This window comes from Talpa europaea (assembly GCF_964194135.1).
Source record: "Talpa europaea genome assembly, chromosome: 9".
In the NCBI taxonomy this organism is placed as follows: domain Eukaryota; kingdom Metazoa; phylum Chordata; class Mammalia; order Eulipotyphla; family Talpidae; genus Talpa; species Talpa europaea.
In genome coordinates this window covers 29,059,415-29,082,799 of record NC_140076.1, presented here as the reverse complement: position 1 = coordinate 29,082,799, position 23,385 = coordinate 29,059,415, and the positions used below count along the sequence as shown (strand labels likewise).

The window sequence follows — 23,385 nt, the reverse complement described above, 5'->3', positions numbered from 1 at the left end:
CACCATCTTTTCCAGGAATCTCCCCTCTAATGCCACTTTGCCCACTTTGCCTGTCAAAGTTCAGACTTCCAGCACTGGTTGACTGACTCAGATGCTAATGCTGACAGGATTACTCTCCGGACAAGTAGAAGACACACCCATGAAACCACATTGCACATTCCTTGACTTTAGCAGTGGTGAACCCGGATGTTTGCTTTAAAAACTCATTGTTCTGTACATTTGTTTAGGACATTTTCCCTTATAGCTGCTAGATCCCAGACACGCACACCAAAGTTAGCAAAGCAACAGGTGCCAGTGAAGCAGCGTGCCCCGTGAGTCATCCTCTATCACGTGGAATGGGTGAGGCCTGGTCTTGACCATGAGTCCCAAGGCACAGCTTCCACTGCCATCATGGTGTCACTTGGGCTGGAATGTAAGTTAGTTGGTAAGACTGTCAATTATGGGAGATAAGTAAAGACTCTAGAAGCAAGCAGTTGCTCACATTAAGTTTGTTGAATGAATGAGTGAGCTCTAACATGCATGCAACATAGGCATTTAATGATAAAGCACACATATTTATGTGGCACTGCCTTCAAGGTGGTTACCTATGCTGGTGCCTACTCCCCTTCTAAACTATAAGCCTCCCAAAGGCAGGGAGCCCCAGATCTTCCACAAGCTAGCCTGGAGAGGGCAGTCTCCAGGGAGAGTCACAGCCTGCTTGTCTGAGGCCCCGCTCTCAGCAGAGCTACTTCCCAGAGCCTGAGCCCAACGACTTCATGTGCAGGTGGATGCCATTCTTGGAGCGCAGAATCAGCTGGGGCAACTTGATGGGTAGTTTCGAGGGGTCTACAGAAAACTCAAAGCGGAGCAAACACAAGGCTGTGACCACCTTCATCTCATTCATGGCAAATTGCTGTCCAATGCAGTTCCTGCAGGGAACAACAAAAGGAGGCGAGGGGCTGTAGGGCCTGGAATGATGAAACTCAGTGCTTGGTGGCCAACGAAAATGAGTAACTATTTTTGGTTGAACACTCAATTGACCTGAGAAGGAGGGAGCATAGTGAGGGTCCCACACCAAGTAGATTCATAACAGGGATTGTGGCATGGGGGTCTCTCTTGGAATGACTCACGCACCCCACCACCTGCCAGGGACAAGAACATGCTATGGCAAGAAGAAGGTCCCTGGAATCTAGTTTGATTAGGATCGCCACAAAGCAGCATGCCTCCCTCATCACAGAGTTTCCAAGGGGACGCCTTCCCTGTGATGTCCTCCACCCTCTTCTCCCCAGTCCTGAGGGCCTGAGGACGTTGGGCATTTCCTTACCTGGGTCCTGCAGAGAAGGGCATGAAGGCAAAGGGATGGCGGTTGGATGAATTCTCAGGGGAAAAGCGCGTGGGGTCAAAGACCTGAGGGGATAGGATGTGTCTGAATACCTGCCAGGTCCTGGGGCAGGGGGACTCCCATTGCTTCCCACCCATCTGACCGCCAGAGGCCCAGGGGTGCAGTACCTCAGGGTCAGGCCACACTGCACTGTTCCTGTGGAGGGCATAGATGTGCAGGGAGACCAGGCTGCCTGTGGGCAGAGCAGAGGCTGGTAACCAGGCCGCCCTGGGACAGCGGACCTTCCTCCTCGCAGGGCTGGAACCCCCGAGTGTCCCCCAAGTGGGCACCCGCTCCTGTCTGAGCACTACTCTCAACACACTGAAATGCTTTTGATCATCCCCATACCTACTTTCTGTAGCCCCAGCACCAGGCACAGCACTGACACAGACATTTGAGGAATAGAAAAGAGAACTAAATCCACCCCACTGAGAAGCAGGATAGGCAAGGACTGTTACACCCTTTTTGCTTTCCTTTGCTGACTCTCGAGGAAAGTTTTCATTCCTGACATTATACTGTTGATAGGAATGGTGACCATTTGTTGAGAATTTACTCTTTATCAGATACAGAGCTAACTCATACCGTTGTACGGGTGTGCACTGCACGACATCGTAGTCTATGTGACTGATGCCTCTGAAATTGCTCAGGGCACCCCTGCTTGTGAACATGACAGCCCTGATAAATGCTGCCTCTTTAATCCTGACGACCTGTTGAGTAGTCTTCACACTCCAATTTTACAGAAGACAAAATGGAGGCTTAGAGGTAGAGGGGTTAACCCATACACTGTGAAGCTAGATTTGAACTCCAATCAGACACAACGTCTGAGCTCTCCCCCACAGAGGCAAACATTTTGCCAAAGGTATGGAGCCTTTCGAGATACATTCACCACAGGGAATTTGGATCCACCTTCAATCCACCCTGTCCCACCTGTGGGCAGAGATCGGCCGTCCACAAAATTGACAGGCTTGCTGAGCTGGCGGTACACCTGGGGCACAGGTGGGTAGAGGCGGAAGGTTTCCTTGATGCACATGGTCAGGTAGCTCATCTTGCCCAGATCATCCCTGCCGGCAACATAATCAGGTCATACTGGAGACAGGGAGCAACAGGTTTCCATGGGAAGGCAGATCCCAGCCCCAACTTCCACCTTCACCACCATTCCACACCCAGAGCTGAGGGACACGAGCACTGGGGTATCCAGATCAGACCAGCCCCCTGGGGCAGCCTCTCAGACCCAGGTGTTTTGGCTCCACTTTTCTTCATCCCTCCCTCTTCACTGCTAGAAAGGAAAGGCACAAGACCCAAAAGGTGTGTGTGACACAGCCATCAAACACAAGGTCACCCCTGTGTCCCTCAGAACCCCACAAATGCCCCACAGGGGAGAGTGCCTCAGGTTCTTCTTGGTTTTTTTCTGTGAGACGGGATGGGAAGGAACAGGGGCTCATATACATCGGTTGATTGACTAAAAAAAAATGCATGCACAATGGGAAGTTCAGGTTGTATCTGTATCCACACAACACATACACACACGTATAACACACATATATAACACATATATACATGTATGACATATACACGCATGTATAACATATATACTTATAACACATATATGCACACATGTGTGTGTGCATATTTCTTTTCCCTTTTGCTACCAGAAAGCTCAGCCTTAAATGCGCCACAACTATAACTACTTTAGAGCACATTATACAACCCAAACCCTAGGATACCTTCTCCTCTACTCCTTACTTTTCATTTGTGTTTTACTATTTTTTTAATTGAATAAGTGTACTTACTCTACGTTGCTTCAGTTCTAAATGGAATGAAGTGAAGATAAACCAATATTTTAATTCTCTACCTCCAGTCTGTGTTCACATCATTACCCAACTTAGAGTGCCCAGCCTCATTTTATCTAAGTTGCACCCCTAAGGAATCCAACTCAAGTGCCAAACCTTCTGAGTTCTGCCCTCAACACGGGTCCACTCAACCTTACCCCATTCTGTGTTCCCTCTGGCTTTTTCATTATGCGAGTTTTTCTCTCTGAGAACTCCCTGAGGGCAGCAACTTACTCCCCCTCCTCCTCCCACAGCACCTAACAAGGTGGCTGGACACCCTGCGAGGTTTCCAAGCACCAACCAATAAAAATGGGTTATGAAAACTGTCCTTCAAGCCACAGATCTGGAATATTAGGAGTCTCCCTCGGGTGATGCGAACATTTCTCCCACAGACTGGGCATCTTCTGCACCCCTGCTGCGTGCTTAGCCCTTGCTGCAGCCAGGGGAGCCCAGAGAGAAAGGTGAGGGGTGAGACTGGATGCAGTGACCTGAAGGCAGGAGGCAGGGAGAAGACCCGGGGGGAGATTCCCAGAGACTACACTGCAGAGAGCTCAGCCGCAACTGGCATCATGCTCACGAGTTCGAGCCTAAGCCAAGAACAACTGAAAGTTTTTCAAGTGAAGGTGTTTAAGTGAAGACTGCGCGCGGCCCTCCGAAGGCGCCGGCGGGCGGTCTCGGCTCCGTTCACCTGCGGGCTCCCCGCCAGCGCGCTGCTCTCCGGGGCGGGCAGCGGGCTCCGCCAGCAGGGGGCGCGCGCACACCAGCAACCGGGCTCCTATGGCCTATGGACTACATCCCTTGCAGGTGAGGCGGCTCCGGCGGCAGAGTGGGCTCAGGGGTGCATTCGCGCACAGCTCCCCTCAAACGACACAGCACTGAAGAGACCAGGACAGCCGGCACCACCCGCTGTGCCATCCGCAAATGACACCAGACAACATGGGCACAGCCCTTCCCAGGGCTGACGGGAGACTGGCTCCCCCCGAAAGCCTCGCTCACCACTGCAGAGTGTCGCGGTCCCCAAGGATCTCTCGAATCTCCTCCCGGCAAAGAGTCTGGTGCTCGGGGTACAGGGCCATGCAGTAGAGAAACCAGGAGATGCCACTGGTGGTGGTGTCATGTCCTTCAAACATGAACGTGTCCACCTCAGCCCGGAGGTCAGCATCTGTCAGCTTGACTCCATTTTCGTCCTGGATTAAGGATGGTGTAATGGGACAGCTCAAGGCATGTGGAGGTAGGTACCGGGAAAAGCAGTCAAAGGAAGGTTGAAGGGAGGGAGTGAAAGCGCCTTTTCAGACTGGGGCTTTGGGCCTGAGCCCAGCGTGGATGCCTCCTCCTCCAGGAAGCTTTCCCTGATCTCTCTGGCAGTGATCTGTCTCTGACACCAGTCCTGCTCATTTGACCCACAGCATGCACCTAGCAGAGGAAGAGATCAGTGTCCACCCCCATCTCCTCCACTAGACTGCAGGCATCTAGAGGACAGGACCAGGCCTTTTTCACCTTCTGTATCCCTAGCACAGGACCTAACCCCAGGGTTGAACTCTAAGTTTGTGGAGTGGGTAAATAAAGGATCAACTAGATGGATGGATGGATGGGTGCATGGATGGATGGATGGATAAATAAACGAATCAAGTCTATCATTCTAAGATCTGAGGTTACTAAGATTCTTCAGTCTTAGAAGTCAACAGATGATTTTCAGGCCTTCTATCATGTGACCCAGCTTCCCTACACCTTCATCTCTCCCCCGTGCGAGTACCAGCCACACACTCCCCTTCCCACCTCAAAGCCTTGGTTAAAGGACAAGAGGACATTTACTGGAGAAAGAGGAAAATGTTTAACAGATGCTTTACTGTCCGATGAGACCCATCCCCGGAAAATGGTCTCATGTGCCCCGTGGGACCAGTTCTCAGGTCTCAGGAGGAGACAGGAACAGGGCACTCACCCGAGCACCTAGGAGAATGTCCAGAAAGTCCAGGTGTCTCTGGCTTTGGATCTTCGCCCACTCTTTCTCATCCTTAAGGGCCTCCTTCCTTTCCTTGATGACCTGGTCTGGGCCAAGAGCACAAGCTGTCACTGTTTGGGGACCAGTCATCTGCCCAAAGGGGACCTGAGGTCCTGCAATGGGAGGAACTAGAACCCTGTGGGTGCACCTGCAGGAAAGGCCCACCTGTGTGGTCATGGGCCACCTTGCAAGCCCGCAGGAAGCGGCGGCCGTGGGGGGTGAGCCAGTAGATGAAGTCATTATGGTACTGGAAGGTTTCGATGCGCTGCTGCATCAGGAAAGTGAGGTCTCTGACTGCCATATAGTAGCTACTGTCCCTGCACATCAGGGAAGGAGGATGGTGCTCGTGGGCCCACAGCAGAGCCCCAAGCAACTCCATTCCAGCAGTCTGGCCCCAACCACAGCACTTTTTGCCCTTCCTCTCCCTGCCATTAAGCCTCCCCACTGAAGTCAGAGTCTCCCCATCCCCACCTTGGACAAGACCCAACTCCCAAGTCGGGGTTCCTTGAGCAGAACCCTATCTCCTCCCAGACCCAAGAGTCCCGCCAACTCTCCCCTTTGAGTTGGCCTGGGTGGAAGGTATGGTCAGCCTCAAGGTGCCCCCTGACCTTTCACCCAGGCCGCTGTCTCCTTTGCCAAAGGTGCACTTCATTAGTGTGTCCAACGCCATGTGGCCCACATCACAGAAGATGTCGAAGGATTTATCCTGACGAGCCTTTATCTCCCACTTGTCCTGGAACCCAGAGATGGAAGGTATTAGAGGGCCAGAGGTTGGGTACCCCACCACAGCCTGTCCCCCCATCATGCACCCCCAGTCCCTGGCCTGGCCTCCATCCTGCTGGAATGTGGAGTGGGGCTTTAGTCTCAGATGGAAGGACTAGGAGGCAGGCTTTCCATAGCATAGACACCTTCTCCCAGCAAGGGCAGCCTCTAGATACGGAAAGAAAACTGAGAGGTGGTGAGCTTCCCGGCAAGGTCTGTGTGCAAGTCAAGACTGCAGTGATGCTGGGGAGGGGTTTCCTACAAGGAGAGTGACTAGCCTGGCAACATCTGGGGACAATCCAGTGCAGAGACTCTGAACCTAACCCCTGATATCCCTTCTAGAGGCCGTGGCTGGCAACATTACTTTAGGCAGTTTGGGTCGGCAGACAAGGAAGAACCAATTTTCAAGTATGAAAAAGCCTTCCTAATATTCTCAAACATAGGCAGCCCAAGTTTGCTACAGTAAAATCTCATTGGAGACTCACAGAGCCCCTTTGACCTCGGAGAGGGTGATTTGGGACGCCTGGTGAAGACAAAGACCAGGGCTGCCTGGCCACTTGACACTTAATCAGCACCCAGCAATGGGCAGAGCACAAGGCTCATTATTGCTACTGCAGGCAGAATGGAGGTTTGGGCCTCAGCAGTTCCCCTCACTGCCCTCCGCCAGGCAAGTTGGTGGTAGGGAGGCCTGGTCCAGCAGCCACAGTCTCCTGGAGCCTGCAGAGGAAGCTCACCAGCATAGCTTGTGTGGACTCAGCAAACACAGCCACGTAGGGCTTCAGCACATCATAGTGGAAGCCAGGTGTAAGCAGCTTGCGGTGCTGGAACCACTTGGGCCCCTGGAGGATCAGCAGGCCTCTCCCTGGGGAAGGGATGGGAGAGGGAAGGCTGATTGGGCCACACAATCCTGACCCACACCATGCAACCTGGGGCCAAGCACACCCCACCCCACCCTAACCCCAGTTCTCCCTGCCCAGCCTTCTATCCCAACCCAGCAATACCTCAATGACAGCCTTAGTCCTACTACCATAACTTTCCTTGGTCCTTCCCCTGGCCAGCACCTCCAGTAAAATCCCCTTGAGTCTACTTAAAGCCACCTCCTCCAAGAAGCTGTCCCTGATATGCCTGCATTTTCCAAAGCCCTTGCCTTGATTGTCTGACAGTAGACAGACCCAGCAGGAGAAGTTACCTGAACTCCACTTCCCCAACTAGCCAGAAACTTTCCTCCCTCCTCCTCTGTCTCCCCACTGAGCACGGAGCTTGGGTTGGGCACAAGGGAGCCAGGTGGGCTAGTTGATGGGATAACTGACTGAGTGGGACATCGCTGGGAGGGATGGGGCAGGCAGCTAAAGGCAGCAAGAGGCTGGAATGGGGAAGGCAAGAAGGCAGGTGCCCACTCACCAATCCACTGGAGGAAGAAGTCATAGACATCCGCAGCCTTAGGATCTGCAGAAGAAAGAGATCATGTCAAGTAGGGACTGGGAGATTCCCAGAGGAGTTGACAAACAGGAGTTGATGGGAATTTCAGCTGCCCAAACTTAGGGCCCAGGCCCAGGACTCCTCCCCACATGGGTCCCTGGACCTTTTGCTTTCATTACCACCCCTCCCCCACAGTCTCTCCCTGGATTTCTCACCCCCTCGACTGTACACAGCTTTTACATAGTCAGGCTCATAGATGTTCAGGAAGCCAAGGAACTGTCCAAACCAAAGTGGGTGGGCGTAGGGGAACTGATTGGCCCAGGACACCACCTTATCCAGGCTTCCCGTTTTCTGGATCTGAAATGAGGATAAAGGTCATGCATGACACTCAGAAAACCAATATTACCAGCCAGGTCCCAAGTCACTGGGCAGGGAAGATAGGAGGTTGCCCAGGCAGGCCCTGGAGATCCTTCCCTCCCCATGCACACCCCTTCACCCTCCCAGTCAGTCGCGCAGTACAAAATATCTCTGGTTTGATTCCCCTTTTCAATCCCATAGCCACTGATTTAAGTCCAAGTACACATGCTATTGTACGTAGGTGAGCTGAACAACCCCAAATGAACCAACCTCCCTCCATCTGGTGCCTACCAACAATCCTTTCCCTACATTGCAGCCAGAAAGATTCCTTTTCAACATTATTTTTTTTTTCAAGAACAATAACACTGGCTTGTACAATACAAAAATCTCCCATTCCATTCCTGTCAAGTCAGTCAACACATTTTTATTGAGGACCTACTATGTGCAGGGCACTGTCTAGCTGTCTCAGGAAAATGAGATAGACACAGTCCATCCCTTTTGTCTTAAAGGGGAAAACTGATAATAAACAAGTAAACAATTAAGTAAAATGATTACAGACAGTAACAAGAGCTAAGAAAGAAATGAAAGCGGGGCAATGAGAAAGACTAACAGGGAAGACCTACTTAGATAAAGTAATCACGGATGACCTCTGGCTGCTGACGATGTTCAAGGCAAAGCCCAAAGGATGAGAAGCTGTCTATGTGAAGAGTGAGGGAAGAACATTCTAAAAAGAGGGAACAGCATGAACAGGGGCTCTGAGGTGGGGAAAATATGGCCCTCTCAGGAGGTGCCACCTGGTGGAACAGAGTCCTGAGGTTGGTGAGACCATTGAGAGGGTGGTGTACACTCTTTGGGTGCTTCTCTAGCCCCACATCTACACACCAAGAGGACATTAATTTTTAGAGATCTAAGGTTGCTTGCTGAGCACTGTACAACTTGTGTAAGGGGACTCAGCTGAACCAAGGAAAGGAAATGGAGTTGCAGGATAAATCCGTCCCTAAACGTGACATTTTTCATTAAACAAACTTGTGTATTTAAATGCCTCTCAATATTTTTAACAATTACATAGTAGTCCACTACAGGGTATTTATAGCATTTACACATTTTTCCCCATCTTGAGGGAGTCTTTCAGAGATACACTTAAAACCCTTCAGGGCCTGGTCCTTGGGTCTCAGAATAATGCCTGTGCTCCCCAGTGGGTAGAGGAGGTACAGTAACCGCTTGCCTTTCTTTAGCTTGCTGGGTACCACCTCATATCTTGACCTCATTGAGTCTTCACAACCATTCTATGAAGTCTTATTTTAGGAAAGAAGATGTGAAAGTCCAGAGAACTGAGGTTGCTTACTGAAGAGCATACAATTTTTAAGGGAATTCAGAGGCGAAGCAAAGGTGGACTCTGTGCTCAGCAGTCTTCAGAACTGGGTTTGAATATTGTTTTCCCCTATTTCTCAGCAGTGTGGATTTGGCCAAGATCTTTAGGCTCTCTGCATCTTACTCTCCTCTTCTCTGAAGTGGGGACAATAACACCTGCCTTAGAAGATTGATTTTAACACTATGAAATAATGCAGGACATGGGTTCCTACTTGTGGTGTTCAAGGCAATTAATAGAATGCACGAAAGAAACTAGCACTGGACCCACTCCAGGTAAGACTTCAATTAATAATTCCTCCTCTTCAAGCCTACTTCCCAGACCTCTTCCTCCAAGCCTCCTCCAAGCCTCCTGCCACATCTTACTCCTAAGTGCCCTCAATCTGCACTAAGGAATGTGCTTTGAATATGCCCTGAAATACTTCCCATGTAGGTAAAGGGTTCATCAAACTTTGTCCCCTATTACACGGGAAGTGACCTTAGGTCATAGTCCAACTCTGTTCCCCTAGAAAGCTAGTAACTGGAATGTCAGCTGTGTTGCTAGGCAACATGACTGTGGCAAAAACGATGACTGCTTGGAAAATAATATCTGAACTGGGAAGAACAAGGAATGAACTACAGCGAGGAAACTGAGCTTTGGCTTTCCCTGGGTGTGATGACCCTTGTCATGGGCATAGCCCTTCAGGAAACCTGGGACTGCTGGTGAACACAGGGGTTCCGCAGGGCTGGAGGATTCTGAGATGGGTCTTCACCTACAGATGTGGCTCCCATCTCCTTGCCCCTAGCCAATCCCAAGTAGCAGATGGACCACCAGTGGCAGAGTGGATGCCACAGAAGACGTCGCCTTGCTGGCAAGTGGCCTGAATTCTCAGAGTAGACCAATGCCTGCTGTATCTATGGCAGCCTCAAGAGTTTGATAGTTTAGCACTAAAAGGACCTCCTGGGCAGGCATCATGTCTGTGCCTTTGCTTGTCCATGCCTTCCTCCTCGTGCATCCCTACCCAAGGACACCTGGCGAAACTCTGTTCCTCCACATCCAGCCTGAATGCCTCTCTCCAGGAGCCTCTCTAATCTCCCCCTGACTAAATTGCTGCCTCCCCTCAGTCTTTCCAGCTCCTTTAGGTCTTTATCAACCTTCCGCTTTATGTTAGAATTATTTGCATCCTTGACCAAAAAAAAACAAACAAACAATGTAATATTAACATTAATGTTCATTGAGCGTTTAATGTGTTTAGACATTGATAGTCCTGCTCCACAAATTCTTTCATTTAATCCTCAGAGAATTCTAGACACTGTCATGATTCCCATTTGATCGATGAGGTTGGGGAGCTCAGCCACAGGGTTAGTTGGCTATGGAGCTGGGGTTCACACCTGGGATCCCTGACTCTACCTCTGGGTTGGGAGCTTCCCAAGTACATAGATCATATCTGTAGCCTCTCTGGGACACTGAGCAGCTCAGCATACGGCCTTGGACACAGAATGTACTTGACAAAGCGTGTGTTGAATGAATGTAGTAAACAAAAGCGATTTTTTAAAAGGAAGACAAGAAGGGAGGGGAGAAAGCATACAGAGCATCTGGCTCATCTAAACAGTGGCCAGAGAGAGTCTCTTGAGGACCCAGCCCAAAGTCTTATTCAATTTGGAGAAGTCAAAGAGGAGCCAGCACTGCCCATCTGGTAAACAGCATTGCAGATTTCTATTTGTTTTTCCCAGAAAGGCCTAGCATACCTACTCTAGCTCAGATCCAGATTCACCACTCATTTTTGCATTCAGTCTCTCAACACAGGAAATGGAAGAAGACAGATTGCCTCATGAACCTAATGTGGAATGGATAATTACTCCCATTTTACAGATGAGAAAACTGAGATTCAGGCACATGAAAGGACTCACCATTAATTGTAGGTTCTCAGTGATCTAACCCAGGTTAGAGTCCCTCACTCTCTTCTGCACAGCAGAGCCTGTCAGGGTTGCTGTAGTCAGTTGTACAAATTGTGTACTGCACAATTGTAGGGTGTGCCATTCGTCTTGAGGTCCATGCAAGTGCTAGCCTTGTTTTCCTCCCTTTCATAGTTTTCACCTACTCAACTAATTTTCCAGAAAACAGCATCCAAGAAGGACACAGAACATCTGATAATTTAGCCCCCAGAAATCTCTGGCCCATACCACTTCCCTTGAAGAGCCTGGGGATTGGACCCAGTGACTTTAGTCTCCAGCCACCCATCTGTCCCTTCTCTGGAGTTTCTCTGCTCCCAGGCCTGCTCCAGAGTCCAGTGTCATCTCCCATGAAGCCCTTCTCTCATCGCCTTGCACTCCCCATCCTGAGCTCAACCTAGAATTTTCACCATCCTTAAGTGCACAATGTCAAAAGGGCATAGACACCCTCTCCATCCACTGATGAAAGGGAATGCCTGGTGTCCCTGACCCCTTCACTTTCCCCTCTCCTCTTTGGTGCCCTAGAAGTGTTCCCTCCCCGCCGTGTCTTTTTTATTTTTCCATGTCCCCTCCTGGCTTTTCCTTGCCAACTTTCTAATCATCTTTGCTGCTCCCTTTCTCTCCATCCCTCCCAGGACTAAGAAGTCCAGTTGGACAGAGGTCAAGGAGAAGTTTAAGCACAGAGAAGCCAGACTCGCAGCCTCAGGGCTGGTAGGGCCCCTTAAGTGACTGGTTCATCAGCGCTCCTCCCCTCCTCGCCAGTCACGAGCATGACCCGCCATTGCCTCCAGGACAGGAGGCCCTGACCACCTGCTGACCACACTCACAGCTAAGCTGGCCCCCACCTCCCATGCCCAACTTCCTCCTGTGTTCCCTTGATTGTCCCAGGAACCTGGAGGAAGCAAGAACAGCTCTTGGCACCTGACCTCACTGATGAAACTGCAGCCCTCCAAGAGAGCTGGGGTGTCCTCTCTCTGGGGGGCACGTGGCTGCCTGAGCAGCAACTCTGGGTTACACAACTGGAGGCCTCAGGAGGCCCCTGTCCTCACATGCTGTGAGCTGGGACGCTGTCTGGGTCAGCTTGTTTTCTCCAGAGGAAGGAAGCAGGAAAAAAACATGGCTTAGAGATAATTCACTGAGCACAGCTTCCAGCCCCACCCTCACATCCTCACAGTTGTACTCCTCGTTCTCACCAAGAATAAACTAGAGTCATTGGGAAGAACAAGCATAAATCAATCCTCCCTGCTCTGCTCCCCCAGAGTCTGAGTAAATTCTGCTCTGAGGATTAGGTATAAAAGAGACTTCAACGTCTTGTAGTAGAACCACACCCCCTCCTTATAGGTGGGTAAAGAGCAGCCTAAAGGCTGCAGGAAACTGTCCCACATCTATCAGGCAGATGGGGAGCCTACCTGAGGCTCTTTCTGCCACCCCTCCTATCAGATGCCTGCCCAAGCCAAGTTGGCCTGAAGCTCAACTGGCAAGAGTTCAAGAAAAAAGCTACCTGCTTGGCCAGGCTGCTGTTGCCACAGCTTTCAGGGGAAGGGGCTGCTTGACAGCAGAAATAAATCTAGCAAAGTTGGAATGGGAGTTCAGAAAGACAGGGAGGGGAGAGGCAGGTCTTCCCTCTTCTCCAGCAAATTGGGGCTCCCTCATGGCAGAGCATGCTGCTTGCTGATCTCTGATTCCCAGGATCACTGGCCCACTCCTTCCCCCATGTATAGCTCTCCATCACACAAGCTCAAACAACAGGGAACGTACTGTTTTTCAAATCAAACCAACCATCTCTTCTAATTCTTTAAAAGATTTCTGAGTCGCCGAACTGCATGCCACCTGCCTGATGACTCTGCTCTGCTCTCTGGGGTCCACAGGGTCCCCTGCCCAGAGAAGTCCTACAGGTATTGGGAAGTGGGAACCAGAACTTCTAGATCTGCTCTCCTCTGGGATGGACATCTTTAGGTGCCCTTGGGTGCCCTCATCTCAGTCACTCTCCGTTATGGGCACTGTCCCTGCCCGCAAGATGGGTCAGCGCTCAGCGCTCACATGAGCCCCAGCCGATGTCAAGAACAGCAAAGCTGTTTATTCAAAGCTAAAGGGTAGGAGTGCCTGCCAAGAAGAACCAAAAATGAGAAGAGACAGCAGCTGTGAATAACCATAGAAGTCCGTGGAATATATGGATTCAGTATATATAAATTCTTTGTGGACTCAACTGTGAGTCTGAGCAGAGAGCCACGGGGTGTGAAGGAGGAGCTCTGAGGCATTGTTCCCTATGGAGCAGAGAAGTTATGGTCCTTCCACGCTCTCACCTGACAACAGGTGACTTCATCTGCCTTCGTCCCTTTCAGAGACCAGTGCACGACTATACTTGTGCCTGTGAGCACGTGTAAACACACAGCACAGCCCCTGGCTCAATAGGAGTGAAGGGACTTTGGGTGGAATTGGCCAGGGTCACCACCACCCTCTTAGCCACCACGCATCGTCAGGATGCGCCTTGCCCAAAGCCACTCCTAGGTGGTAAGCCCAGGACTGCCAGCACAGTGCCCCTGTTGGTGCCCCCTCTCTCCTGGATGTGCTCCCACCTCTCCTCATGTCCTCTCTCAGCAGCTCTTCACCCATCATTTGTTCCTCAAAGACTAAGGCTGCTCCAAAATCCAGACCTTGACCCCTTCCCCAGCTTCCCCTTCTCCCCAAAGGCTCTCCCCACCTCCCTTGGCTTCCTTTGCCAATCTACCTGCCTCTAGTTCCTAAATTGACAACTCAGCCCAGCTTATCTCTCTCCTGAGCTCCAGAAACATCCTCAAGCACCCCCTGAACAACTCTACATGAGCTTCCCTTCAGACCCAGTATTTCTAAACATAAGCACATCATGTTTACCCCCCAACCCTGTCCCCTATACCTAAGAATGGCATCATTGTGTTACCTGATGCCAGCCTGAAACACAGCATGGAGTTCCGTGGTTTACAGCAATACCCAGGGGCCCATGTGGAGGCTGCCTTTCTCTCCTGCAGACCCACCCAGTGACTTTTGCATTGGAATCAGCAAACAGGAACTAAGAGAGACAGATGTCACAGCTCCCAAGAGGAGGTTCCTGCCATGAAACCCTCCAAATCAGTACCCAAGACTTCTGCCCAAACACTGACAGGTGGCACCAGCCCCAATCTCCCCTTCCAGGGTCTCAAATCCCACTTCCTTAAATCTAGACTTAGAAATTCATTTCCCCTAGCTGCAATCCAATCTTGTGGCTCAGGAGTCCTTTTCTCTTTACATGACTTTGCCAAATTCTGCTCTCACCCAGAAATGGTGATGCCACAGTTTAACAAAGCTCCCAGCACAATTTTGTGTCCCCTTTCCTAGGATATCGCTGTGTCCCCTGTGTTCCTGGGACATCGCTGACTGCTCTGGTGGAAGCCTCACCACCCTCTCTCCCAAGCACACAATGCCAAGACAACTTAGCCATCTCCCACCGCTCTCAAGCCAAGCCTCGCGCTACCAGCATCTGCCTGGATCCTGCCTCAGCCTCCACGCTGCCTCCCATTTGGTGTCTGCCAGTCTAGCCACTGGCCGAAGTCAAAGTGATGTATCACACAGATCTGACCTTGTCACTCCCTTGTTTAAATCCCTCAGTAGCTCCCCATTGTACCCAATAAAGTAGATTTTTGCATGTGATTTGCCCCTACTGCCTCGGGCCTCAGTCTCTCCACTTTTTCCTTGCTCATCACTCCAGAATTGTGGAGCTACTAACACAGGCTCATAGAAACCTTGGAAAGCAAATATTGTGGAACAAATTAATTTCCTAAATACATCATGCTCTGTGCCTTTGCACAGATCGCATATTCTGCCTTGCCTTGCCTTCAACTCTTTCACAAGCTGCTACTTCCAGATTTTTTAGGATTCACCTCCGCATCCCCTCCCTGGACCCAAGGATCTGGACTCTGTGCTGTGCTCTCTGTCTCTCCTACAGACCAAGTTCCTCAAGCAGGGGCTCTAGCCTTGTTCCTTCATCCTCAGCTTCTGGCCTCAGCATAGACCCAGAGCAACACTAGTGCATGGGAAAAGAGGGACCTCCCAAAGGTGACTGATTTGGGGGGAAGAAGAAGGTTGAAGAAAACAAAAACAATAAGACTCCCACTCTAGTGATTTAATACTTGACATCAATCTGTTATAGGACAGGGAGAGGGGCAGCCCAAACCCCGCAAACCTGCCTATTCTAAATGGGTTCTGCCATCCGCCGCATCAACACAAAACACATGAGACTAATGGGAAGGATCTTTAATAAAACTAGGAAACAATACAGGTAAGGCAAAGAGTCTAGTTTCTAAATGAAGCACCCAAAGTTACCCGTCCCCTCGTGGGTAAAAGTCCATCCATATGGGATCGGCCCAGAACAAGGCCCCAAAGCCTGCTACAAGTCTAAAGCATCTTCCAGTGGGGACCCACAGAAAAGGGTCACAAACAACCGAACAAGTCCGGAAGGAAAAGAGCAAAATCAACATCAAGATAAAAGCTGCCATTGTCACCTCCCCACGGGTCTCACCCACATCTGTGTCACCCAGTCCACGACCAAAAGACAAGCACAGTTTCTTCACGTGTCTCTAGGCTCCATGCGCCTCTTCCAGGTCTCCTAGCTCCATCCTGCTTCCTTCCTCAGTCTCTTCTGCAGCTTCTCTTCCTGCTCAGCTCCACCCTTCCTTGGGTGGGGCAGGGAACCTCCCCCTTTCCTGGGGACCACCTTGTTGCACATCTGCCAGCAGATTGCAAACTGCAATCTCTTCTAACCCAGTAAGGTAAAGATCTTATCTTCATGTTATCGAGAAAGAAAGAAAAGTAGAGAGAGGAAGCTCAGGGGAAGCCCACCATCAGTGTCTTCTGAGTGAAAATGAGCCAGAGCCCCACACCAGGGCTCTTCACTACACAGCACGTCAAAGCAGCTGTCCCAGTGATGGCAGGACCAGGAAAAGCCCTCTGTCATCTCAGAGGATTGCCTTTCCTGCCTGGGAACTGACATTTCCCCATCCTCCCACTCCTACTCCACCCCCAACTCTTTCACACACACACAGGTCAGATTCATGGGCTTCTTCCAGGAGTCCCAACCTCAGGTGAACAGTATGACTGAGCAGCTACTATATACAAAGTCCTCCCTGGCCCAGAATGATCTGATGGGACCCTAGAAGAATAAGACATAATTCTGCTTCAAGGAGCCACATTCTAAGGAAGACAAAGGGTAGAAGTTTCCAGAACCTCCAGACTGTAATTAGAGACCAATAAAAGAATTTAATCCTAATAGACAGCTCCGCCTCACCCCCAGGCCCTTCCTCCCAATCTCACCAGGCCTCGGAATCAAGCAGTCACTTTGCAAGGCCTGATACCATCTTCAGTGAAAATGAATGGGTGCTGGGCTCAGACTTGTCTCAACTCCTGTGTTAGGCCATGGACATAGTCAAACACTTTGCCCTTTCTGAATCTCAATTTCTTCATTTTCATATTTGGAAATATAAACCCTACCCTGCCCTTCCTACTTCTAGGCTCAAGTGTGAATCTGAGATGCCCAGCCCTAGAGGGATGCAGAGGTGTTATGCTCATGATAGTTCCCCAGGAAACCTTTGTTTTTCCCAAGAGCAAACACCTCTTCAATCCTGTTTGCCTTTCTGGTGCCTCAGCCCTTTAGATACTTGTGCTAGGGCCAAGAAGTCAGAGCAAAGCTGTGTTCCAGGCCCTCTACACACTCTCAAGGTGGGGCACAGGGCATCTGGGCAGAGATGGTAGTCAGCTCTGACATGGGAAGCCAACTGGCTGAAGACAAACCCAGTTCTGATGGAAACAAGTAGAAGTAGAGGAGATGTGGAAGAAGGGCTTGAAGTCTTCCTCAATGCCTCCCCTACTTCTCTCCCCCACCACATTCATTGTAGTGTAGTGTAGATCTCCATTTTCCCCTGACCTTCCTCTGTACTCAGGGAAGGCTTTTGCATTCCCTCCTGGTCCCTCCACTTGTCTTCTCCATCTTCTGTCTTCTCTATCAATACTCTTCCCTGTGCGCCAACCACCACCGTTCATTTGGTGATGACATCCTTTGTATCCTGAGCACAAGATAAATCAGACCAGACCTCCACCCCCAGCACCCATGGTCTAGTGGGGAAGATGAACAACCAAACAGAAACCTACAGGGCCTGAGACACAGAGCACAGGGCTGATGCATGTTCTAGTTAGGCACCCCCAACCAGCCTGGCAGCAAGGAAAGTTCTGTTATATCTTTTCTTCTCTAAACTGTAAACTCTCTGAAAGGAGGTCTGGTTGTGATTCATCTCCCTAACCTGTCTTTCCCTTCTTAGGTGTCTCCAGAATGCATGCAGACTACTCATCTATCCTGAGAAGGCTGTTATCTGTAGGGGTAAGAATAAGCCTGGACATATTCACTGGAAGGTCAAGTTCATTCCCAGGATCAATCATGGAGAAGAAGCAATTCCCCAAACTGAGAATGGGGGAAGCATATTCAGGAGGTAGGAGAAGTAACTGTATCTCTCTCTCTCTGAGCCTCATCTCTAGCATCTATACCTGGGTTCCCCCACCTGGCTGGAAATTAAAACACTTGGTGGGGGGGATTCAAATTTGGAATCCTAATTCCAACATGTTAATTAGAATCTCCAGAAGCTGGAGACCAAGAAACCAGCTTCTCCCAGTTGATTGCAATGCAGGTGTCCTTGCCCTGTGTTCAGAAATTTCCAGTCTAGATCCCACAGCATTAGGGCACTAAGAAGTGTTCCTGACAATGGGTGCTAAGGAGGTCCCCACAACCCTGAGGCAAATGGGGTAACAAGGCAGGATGTGAACCCAGGAAGGTTTTAGAGCTCCCAGGCAGCCCATAGACTGGTTCTGTCAGACTATCCAGGGGATTTTCCCCAATGCTATCGTGGAGTCCTTAGCAGAGCTTTGTCCAAACCTGGGTCTCAGAATGATGGGGAAGAGTTTGTGGCAACGTAGATGATTCCCCAACTCTGAGGCCAGGTTGGAAGACGGGAGTGAGGGAAAGATCAGATGGGGGTGTCTGGATGAGAACATTTCTTCCCAGGACATCACCCCCTGCCCAAGCATAAGTGTTCCCTCCATGGTCCCCAGGGAGTTAGGCTGGATCTGAGGGAAACAAGGCTGTTCCCTTTCTCCATTCCTCCCTGTGCCACCACGTACCTCATGTGCATGCCCGTAGAGCCAGTGAGTAGGAGGCCCTGGGAAGCTGTCCATAGCCTTTGCCAGCATCTGCCTCCGCAGAAACAGACTAATGACCTTGAGGAAGACTAAGATCAAGATCAGTACGGAAGCCCACAGGCCCAGGCGGAAGGGGCTCAGGGAGAGCGAGACAGGTACCATGGCTGGAGTTGCAGCTGCCCAGGCTCCAGCCTGCCTTCTGCTTGCCCCAAGGTTCCCTTATACTCTGGACACAGGCACCCTGCCAGCTCCTACCCGCAGTCACGCCCTGCAGCCAACAGCAGCCCAGGCGGGGCTGAGCTCCACAGGGTAGAGAAAGTGACACCAGAGTGACAAACAACAGAGGACTGCCTGGCAGACTCCCCCTGAAACTCAGCTCACGACAAGCCAACTGGTGTGGTGGGCTTCAAAGAAACTAGGCAATGAGTATCCCACCTCGGGTTCCTCACAGGGGCACTCAGAGGCACTTCTTTTTTTTTTTTTTTAATGCATACAAAAACTGGGGTACAGGCCAAAGGTGCATGTGGGCGAGGGGGTTGGAGGGAGAGGATTCACCAGAGACAGAGTGTGGAGCAGAACAGGCAGATCCACTGAAATACACTGCTAAGGGGAGCAGCGGGAGAGACAGGAGAGGTCTGCCGCGCCATGTTGGTTGCTCCCTGGCTGCCTGGGGATCGAATTTGTGATGCAGAGGCTGTGGATAGCTTCATAATGCTGTGCTTAACTCCTTGCACCACCAGGGAGGCCCCACAGAGGCACTTCTTAGTGTCATCATGGGCATTACAAGAATTGTCCTTTCATACCAGCACCTTGTGTGTTTCAGGCACTCTCTGCCCTTTATCTCATTTAACACGAATAAGAAAGTCATAGGTACTCACTCTTTATACCCGTTTTCCAGATAATGAAACTGAAACTTGCTTTGCCTGTGCTTTCTTATAAGAAAACTTCCACTGTCCCTGTTAATATGGATTTCTGGGAATGCTTGCATTTCTGCCAGGCTTCTGATGTTTTGAGTCCCTTTTGTCCTGATGGTCTTGTCTGGCAGTGTAATGAAGGGAATGTTTGGGGGAGATCCTAGGAGCTCTCCCACCTGCTGAGGGATATCCTGGCAGAAACCATTTAGGGTCCACCTGGGAATGAATAGGGCTAGCCTAGAAGGTGGTAAGTGGGTACTGTGGACTTTGGGTAAATGACTCCCAGAATCCATTCCCTGCTTCCCTGTTCCAACCAGTACTATAAGTTTATCAACTTTGGGGCACACCACAAACCGTATGGTAAACCCACATTTACTTAAGACAGCCTGAATTCACTTTGCCCACAGTGATTAAGCTTTTCAAGGATAAGCACATGACCAGAGTCAGTCAATTAAGGGTTAATGAAACTTGACTTTAGTCTTTAAGCTTTCTGGAAACAGACTCTTTCATATTGGATTTGAAACTGGAAGCATATTCCCTTATGAGTCATTAATGTGAGCAGAGCCAGACACGATCCTCACTCCAGATAAACTGAACTGAACTGAGAAGTACACAGAGAGAAACAGAAATCTCATCACATTATTTGAACTTTGGATCAAGCTTGACCTGGAGCTAGGGGTGTCTTGGATCTTTTAATTATGTGAACAAACAAATCTCCTTCATTGTTTAGATTCAGTTCGAATTAGGGTTTATTTCCTTGAAACAAAAGGGAAGTGGGAAAGGCTTGGTTAAGTTGGGTTGAAACATTTTTAGGGAGCTGACCTGCAACAAACCAAATGGAATCAACCAGGAGAGGGACATAGGGATTACTCTGGTGTAATTCAGGCCATGGACTAGCCTAGGAAACAAAAGCTCATAGACGAATTCTAAATGAGATTGAACTGGGCAAATCTCTCTTGAAGGGAACAAGACATGATCTGGTTGTGTTGAAAATGAAGGGATGGTTTGTAGGATAAGCAAACACCTTAGGTATTATGAAGCAGAATTCACAAGGAAGAAGCATGTCGGGAAATTGAAGCATCAAGAACAGGATTCATATGGTGCCTGGAACCAAGCAGTAAAGAGACTAGATGGTATATTCTGCGCTGCAGGGAACCATGGGGCATAGGGAGGGTACTTAAATAGAGATACAAAGATAATCAGAGGTATGTTCCAGGAAGATCTCCTCCTCTGTGTGCATGCAGTGGGTCTGAGCTGGTCTGGTGTGGAAGGTGCTGGAGCCTTGGTTGGCAATCTGGAAGAGGAAGTCAGAGATAGGCCAAAAGGGTGGCGGCTGCTTATAACTTTAGAAGTGTAGCATACCTTCTCCTGCCAGAAACACAGCCTGCTTTCATGGCCTATTTGTCACACACCCTGCTTTCCACTTAGTGGTTAAAATCAGGCAGCCGTCCACACTTGTACAGCCAGAGACAAGTCACTGTGTGGCCAGAATCTCAGACTAGGCAACAACCAACCCCAAGGTCCTGATTCTTCCAGCTACCTTGACAGTGTGATTCCTGGAAGCCAAAATGTCTGCCCTGGAGCTTCCATCCACTTATGTTTGTTCTGCCCACAAGGGCCCAGTAGAAAGCTTCAGCAGTAAAGAAAAACCCCCCAATCCAATAAAATGAGTGTTAAGGAGATGGAGAAAGGAGACTCTGCCTTTCTAAGGCACTTTAAGTGCTTTCCAGGTTCTAGGTGGTCTCACCCTAAGTTCTTTGCTGCAAGAATTTTCATCAAAAAACACTTTCCCCTGGGCCTCCCTGGTGGCACAAGGGGTTAAGTCTCAGCACCATGAAGCTGTCGACAACCACTGGAGTATCAGTTAGTTCCCTGGGCAGGGAGCTGACGCATATGATGCAGCAGACCTCTCCTGTCCCGCCCTCTGCTCCCCTCAGCAGTGTATTTCAGAAGATCTGCCTGTTCCCCCACTCTGTCTCTGGTGAATCCTCTTACCCCCTGTACCTCTGGTCTGTACCCATGCATAAATAAATAAAATAAATCTTAAACCTTTTTTTAAAAAAACATTTTCCCCATAGACATTTTCACTGATAACTAATTGGTTGCACAGCAATTTTGCTGCCAAAAAAAAAAGATAAAGTAACTGGTTGACAGTTTGGTGTCAACTGATGCAGTATTCCCATTTTTACGTTATATCAATCTTAGCCCTCACAATGGTCACACAGTGATGAGTAAATGTGGTAGTTTTAAACAATGGAAGTTAACAACTATATATGTTAACTTGATAAAAAATATGGTGATAAAGCTTACTGGGAGGATGTGACTAAGAGAGTGTAAAGCCAGGCTGCATACTATATTAGAAAGTGATAACGTTTACAAATTCTTCAGTGAGCATGATCATCCCTCCTACCCAAAAATTTACAAAAATTACCAAGTTATGGTAAATATAAAAAGGAGGCTAGTGATTCACAAGTCTTCAAGAGTATTAGATATCAATTATTCAGCCACTTTAGATACAATAGCTTTTCTCTAACGCCATCGTAGGGGCAGGAAGGCCACTGAGCAGGTTATCTATGATCTGGCAGACAGGTAAAGAGAGTCTTGGAACCCTCGGTGGCTTTCTCAGGCTTTTACTGAGCTTTACATGCATTGTAGCAACCAGGTACACAGCAGGCAGGGGGGTCAGGGGGCCAGGAGGCAGGCAGGCCTCCAAGCCCCCCGCAAGTCTTCACGCTGGGCTTCTCTGGCTTTTTTCCACCCTTCTCTCTCCTGCTCCTTTCCTGCTTCTTCTCCTGCTTCTCTTGGTGACTAACTCAATGCTCTTCCCTTGGCCCACAGAAGTAAACATAGTTCACAACAATGTAACAACTGCAGGTACCCCATCAGGCAGGACAATCCTGATGGTGAGAGGGCAGAAAAGCCTGAAAACCATACCCTATAATACCCTACAGCCATCTTTATCAAATTGATTATGAAATATTAGAAGTTGCAGGCAAAAGAAGAATCAAGTTCCTCCATTCCCCAAAAAAGAAATGGTTATGTGATTCCCAATGAGTAAATGTTTTATGGAAATATTTTGCCAGCCCAACTTTCAGTAAGTGAACAAAGACAAGTCAGTGCTTGGGAAGATAAACATCAAAGCGGAGATTGCCTTCACTTGTTTAAAGAAGAGAGGATCCAAGAGAGTTGTCACTTTTATAAGTCATCAAACTGATTATTCGTCAACACATAATGTGCCAAGCACTGACAAACCGTAATCAGAAATTGCTGGGTACTTGAAATAATATAATAAACAAGTCAGACAAGGAGCTCACATTCTAACATGATTCTGCCAAAAATATATAAATTTTTTTTTTAGGAGCTGGGTCCAAAACACCTCTGCCTGCCAGGTTCCCATGTCCCTGGAACCATCATTTCTATGTAGGCCCAATAGAATGAAGACCCTTGCATGGTAGACAGGAAACATGAGTTCTGGTTTCAAGCCTGTCCCTGACTCACTGGGTGACCTCAGATTAAGTCTGGCTGTTCTTGGGGACTGGGATGTGGTCTAGGGGTGCACCAGGTGGTGGTGAGGACCCAGAGAGCATGGCGATGCTCTGTGCTCTTCAGCATGGATTATACTGCATCCCCACTGGCAACTTCTATGCCTAGCTCATCTCCCCTCTGCTCATCGTTCTGTTTGCACCATTTTACCCTAGCCAGTTGCAAGAAAGGGTAGCCTGTTGGCATCTCACCACACTTCATATCTCTGGTTTTTTGTTCTAGGATTTCTTGTTGCTGCCAAGCGGGATTTCTGGAGGAGGCTGTTCTGCCCTTCTAGCACAGATGGACACACTTGGTAGTTGCCAGAGAACTATTTGGGAAACTTTGACCAATGAAGAGTAGGAACGAGTGGGTAGATATTCTCCTCTCTGGCCAGGCAGGCAATTTTGAGGTGCATTCTATACAATTCCATGGAGGTCTTGAACCAAGAGAACCGAGCTTTGTTACCTCCACTGATAACTGCTAACAACATACCTTGAATTGGTTTTGCCTCCTCCCAGCACCCCCTCTTCCTATTTTTCTGGGATAAACTATTGCAAACAAACCTTTCCCCCAAGATCTGCCTTTAGGGGGTACCCAAGCTATGATCTATGGTTACATGAGTCACGGTTATGTGCTCTGTGTGGACAGGGATGCTGGAGTGACCGGTGTCAAAAGCCAGAGGGTGGGGCTTACGTGCAGATACTGACTGTGTGTGCTAATCTCATT

General features: G+C 49.5%; 1 protein-coding gene across 2 annotated transcripts; it reads right to left on the bottom strand.

Moving 5' to 3' along the window:
* Positions 1 to 724: 724 nt before the first annotated feature.
* On the bottom strand, positions 725 to 18,382 carry CYP4B1 (cytochrome P450 family 4 subfamily B member 1; the record flags this gene model as incomplete). 2 transcript variants are annotated; one of them, XM_084243393.1, is made up of 12 exons in its annotated part: positions 725 to 908; positions 1,304 to 1,386; positions 1,489 to 1,553; positions 2,288 to 2,421; positions 4,186 to 4,376; positions 5,129 to 5,235; positions 5,354 to 5,505; positions 5,797 to 5,921; positions 6,685 to 6,812; positions 7,352 to 7,396; positions 7,585 to 7,726; positions 18,203 to 18,382. In XM_084243393.1, the coding sequence occupies 12 exons, from the start codon at positions 18,380 to 18,382 to the stop codon at positions 725 to 727; spliced, it is 1,536 nt and encodes a 511-aa protein (XP_084099519.1). The 2 variants fall into 2 exon arrangements, with proteins under 2 accessions (XP_084099519.1, XP_084099520.1); XM_084243394.1 differs by lacking the exon at positions 7,352 to 7,396.
* Between the last annotated feature and the right edge of the window lie 5,003 nt (positions 18,383 to 23,385).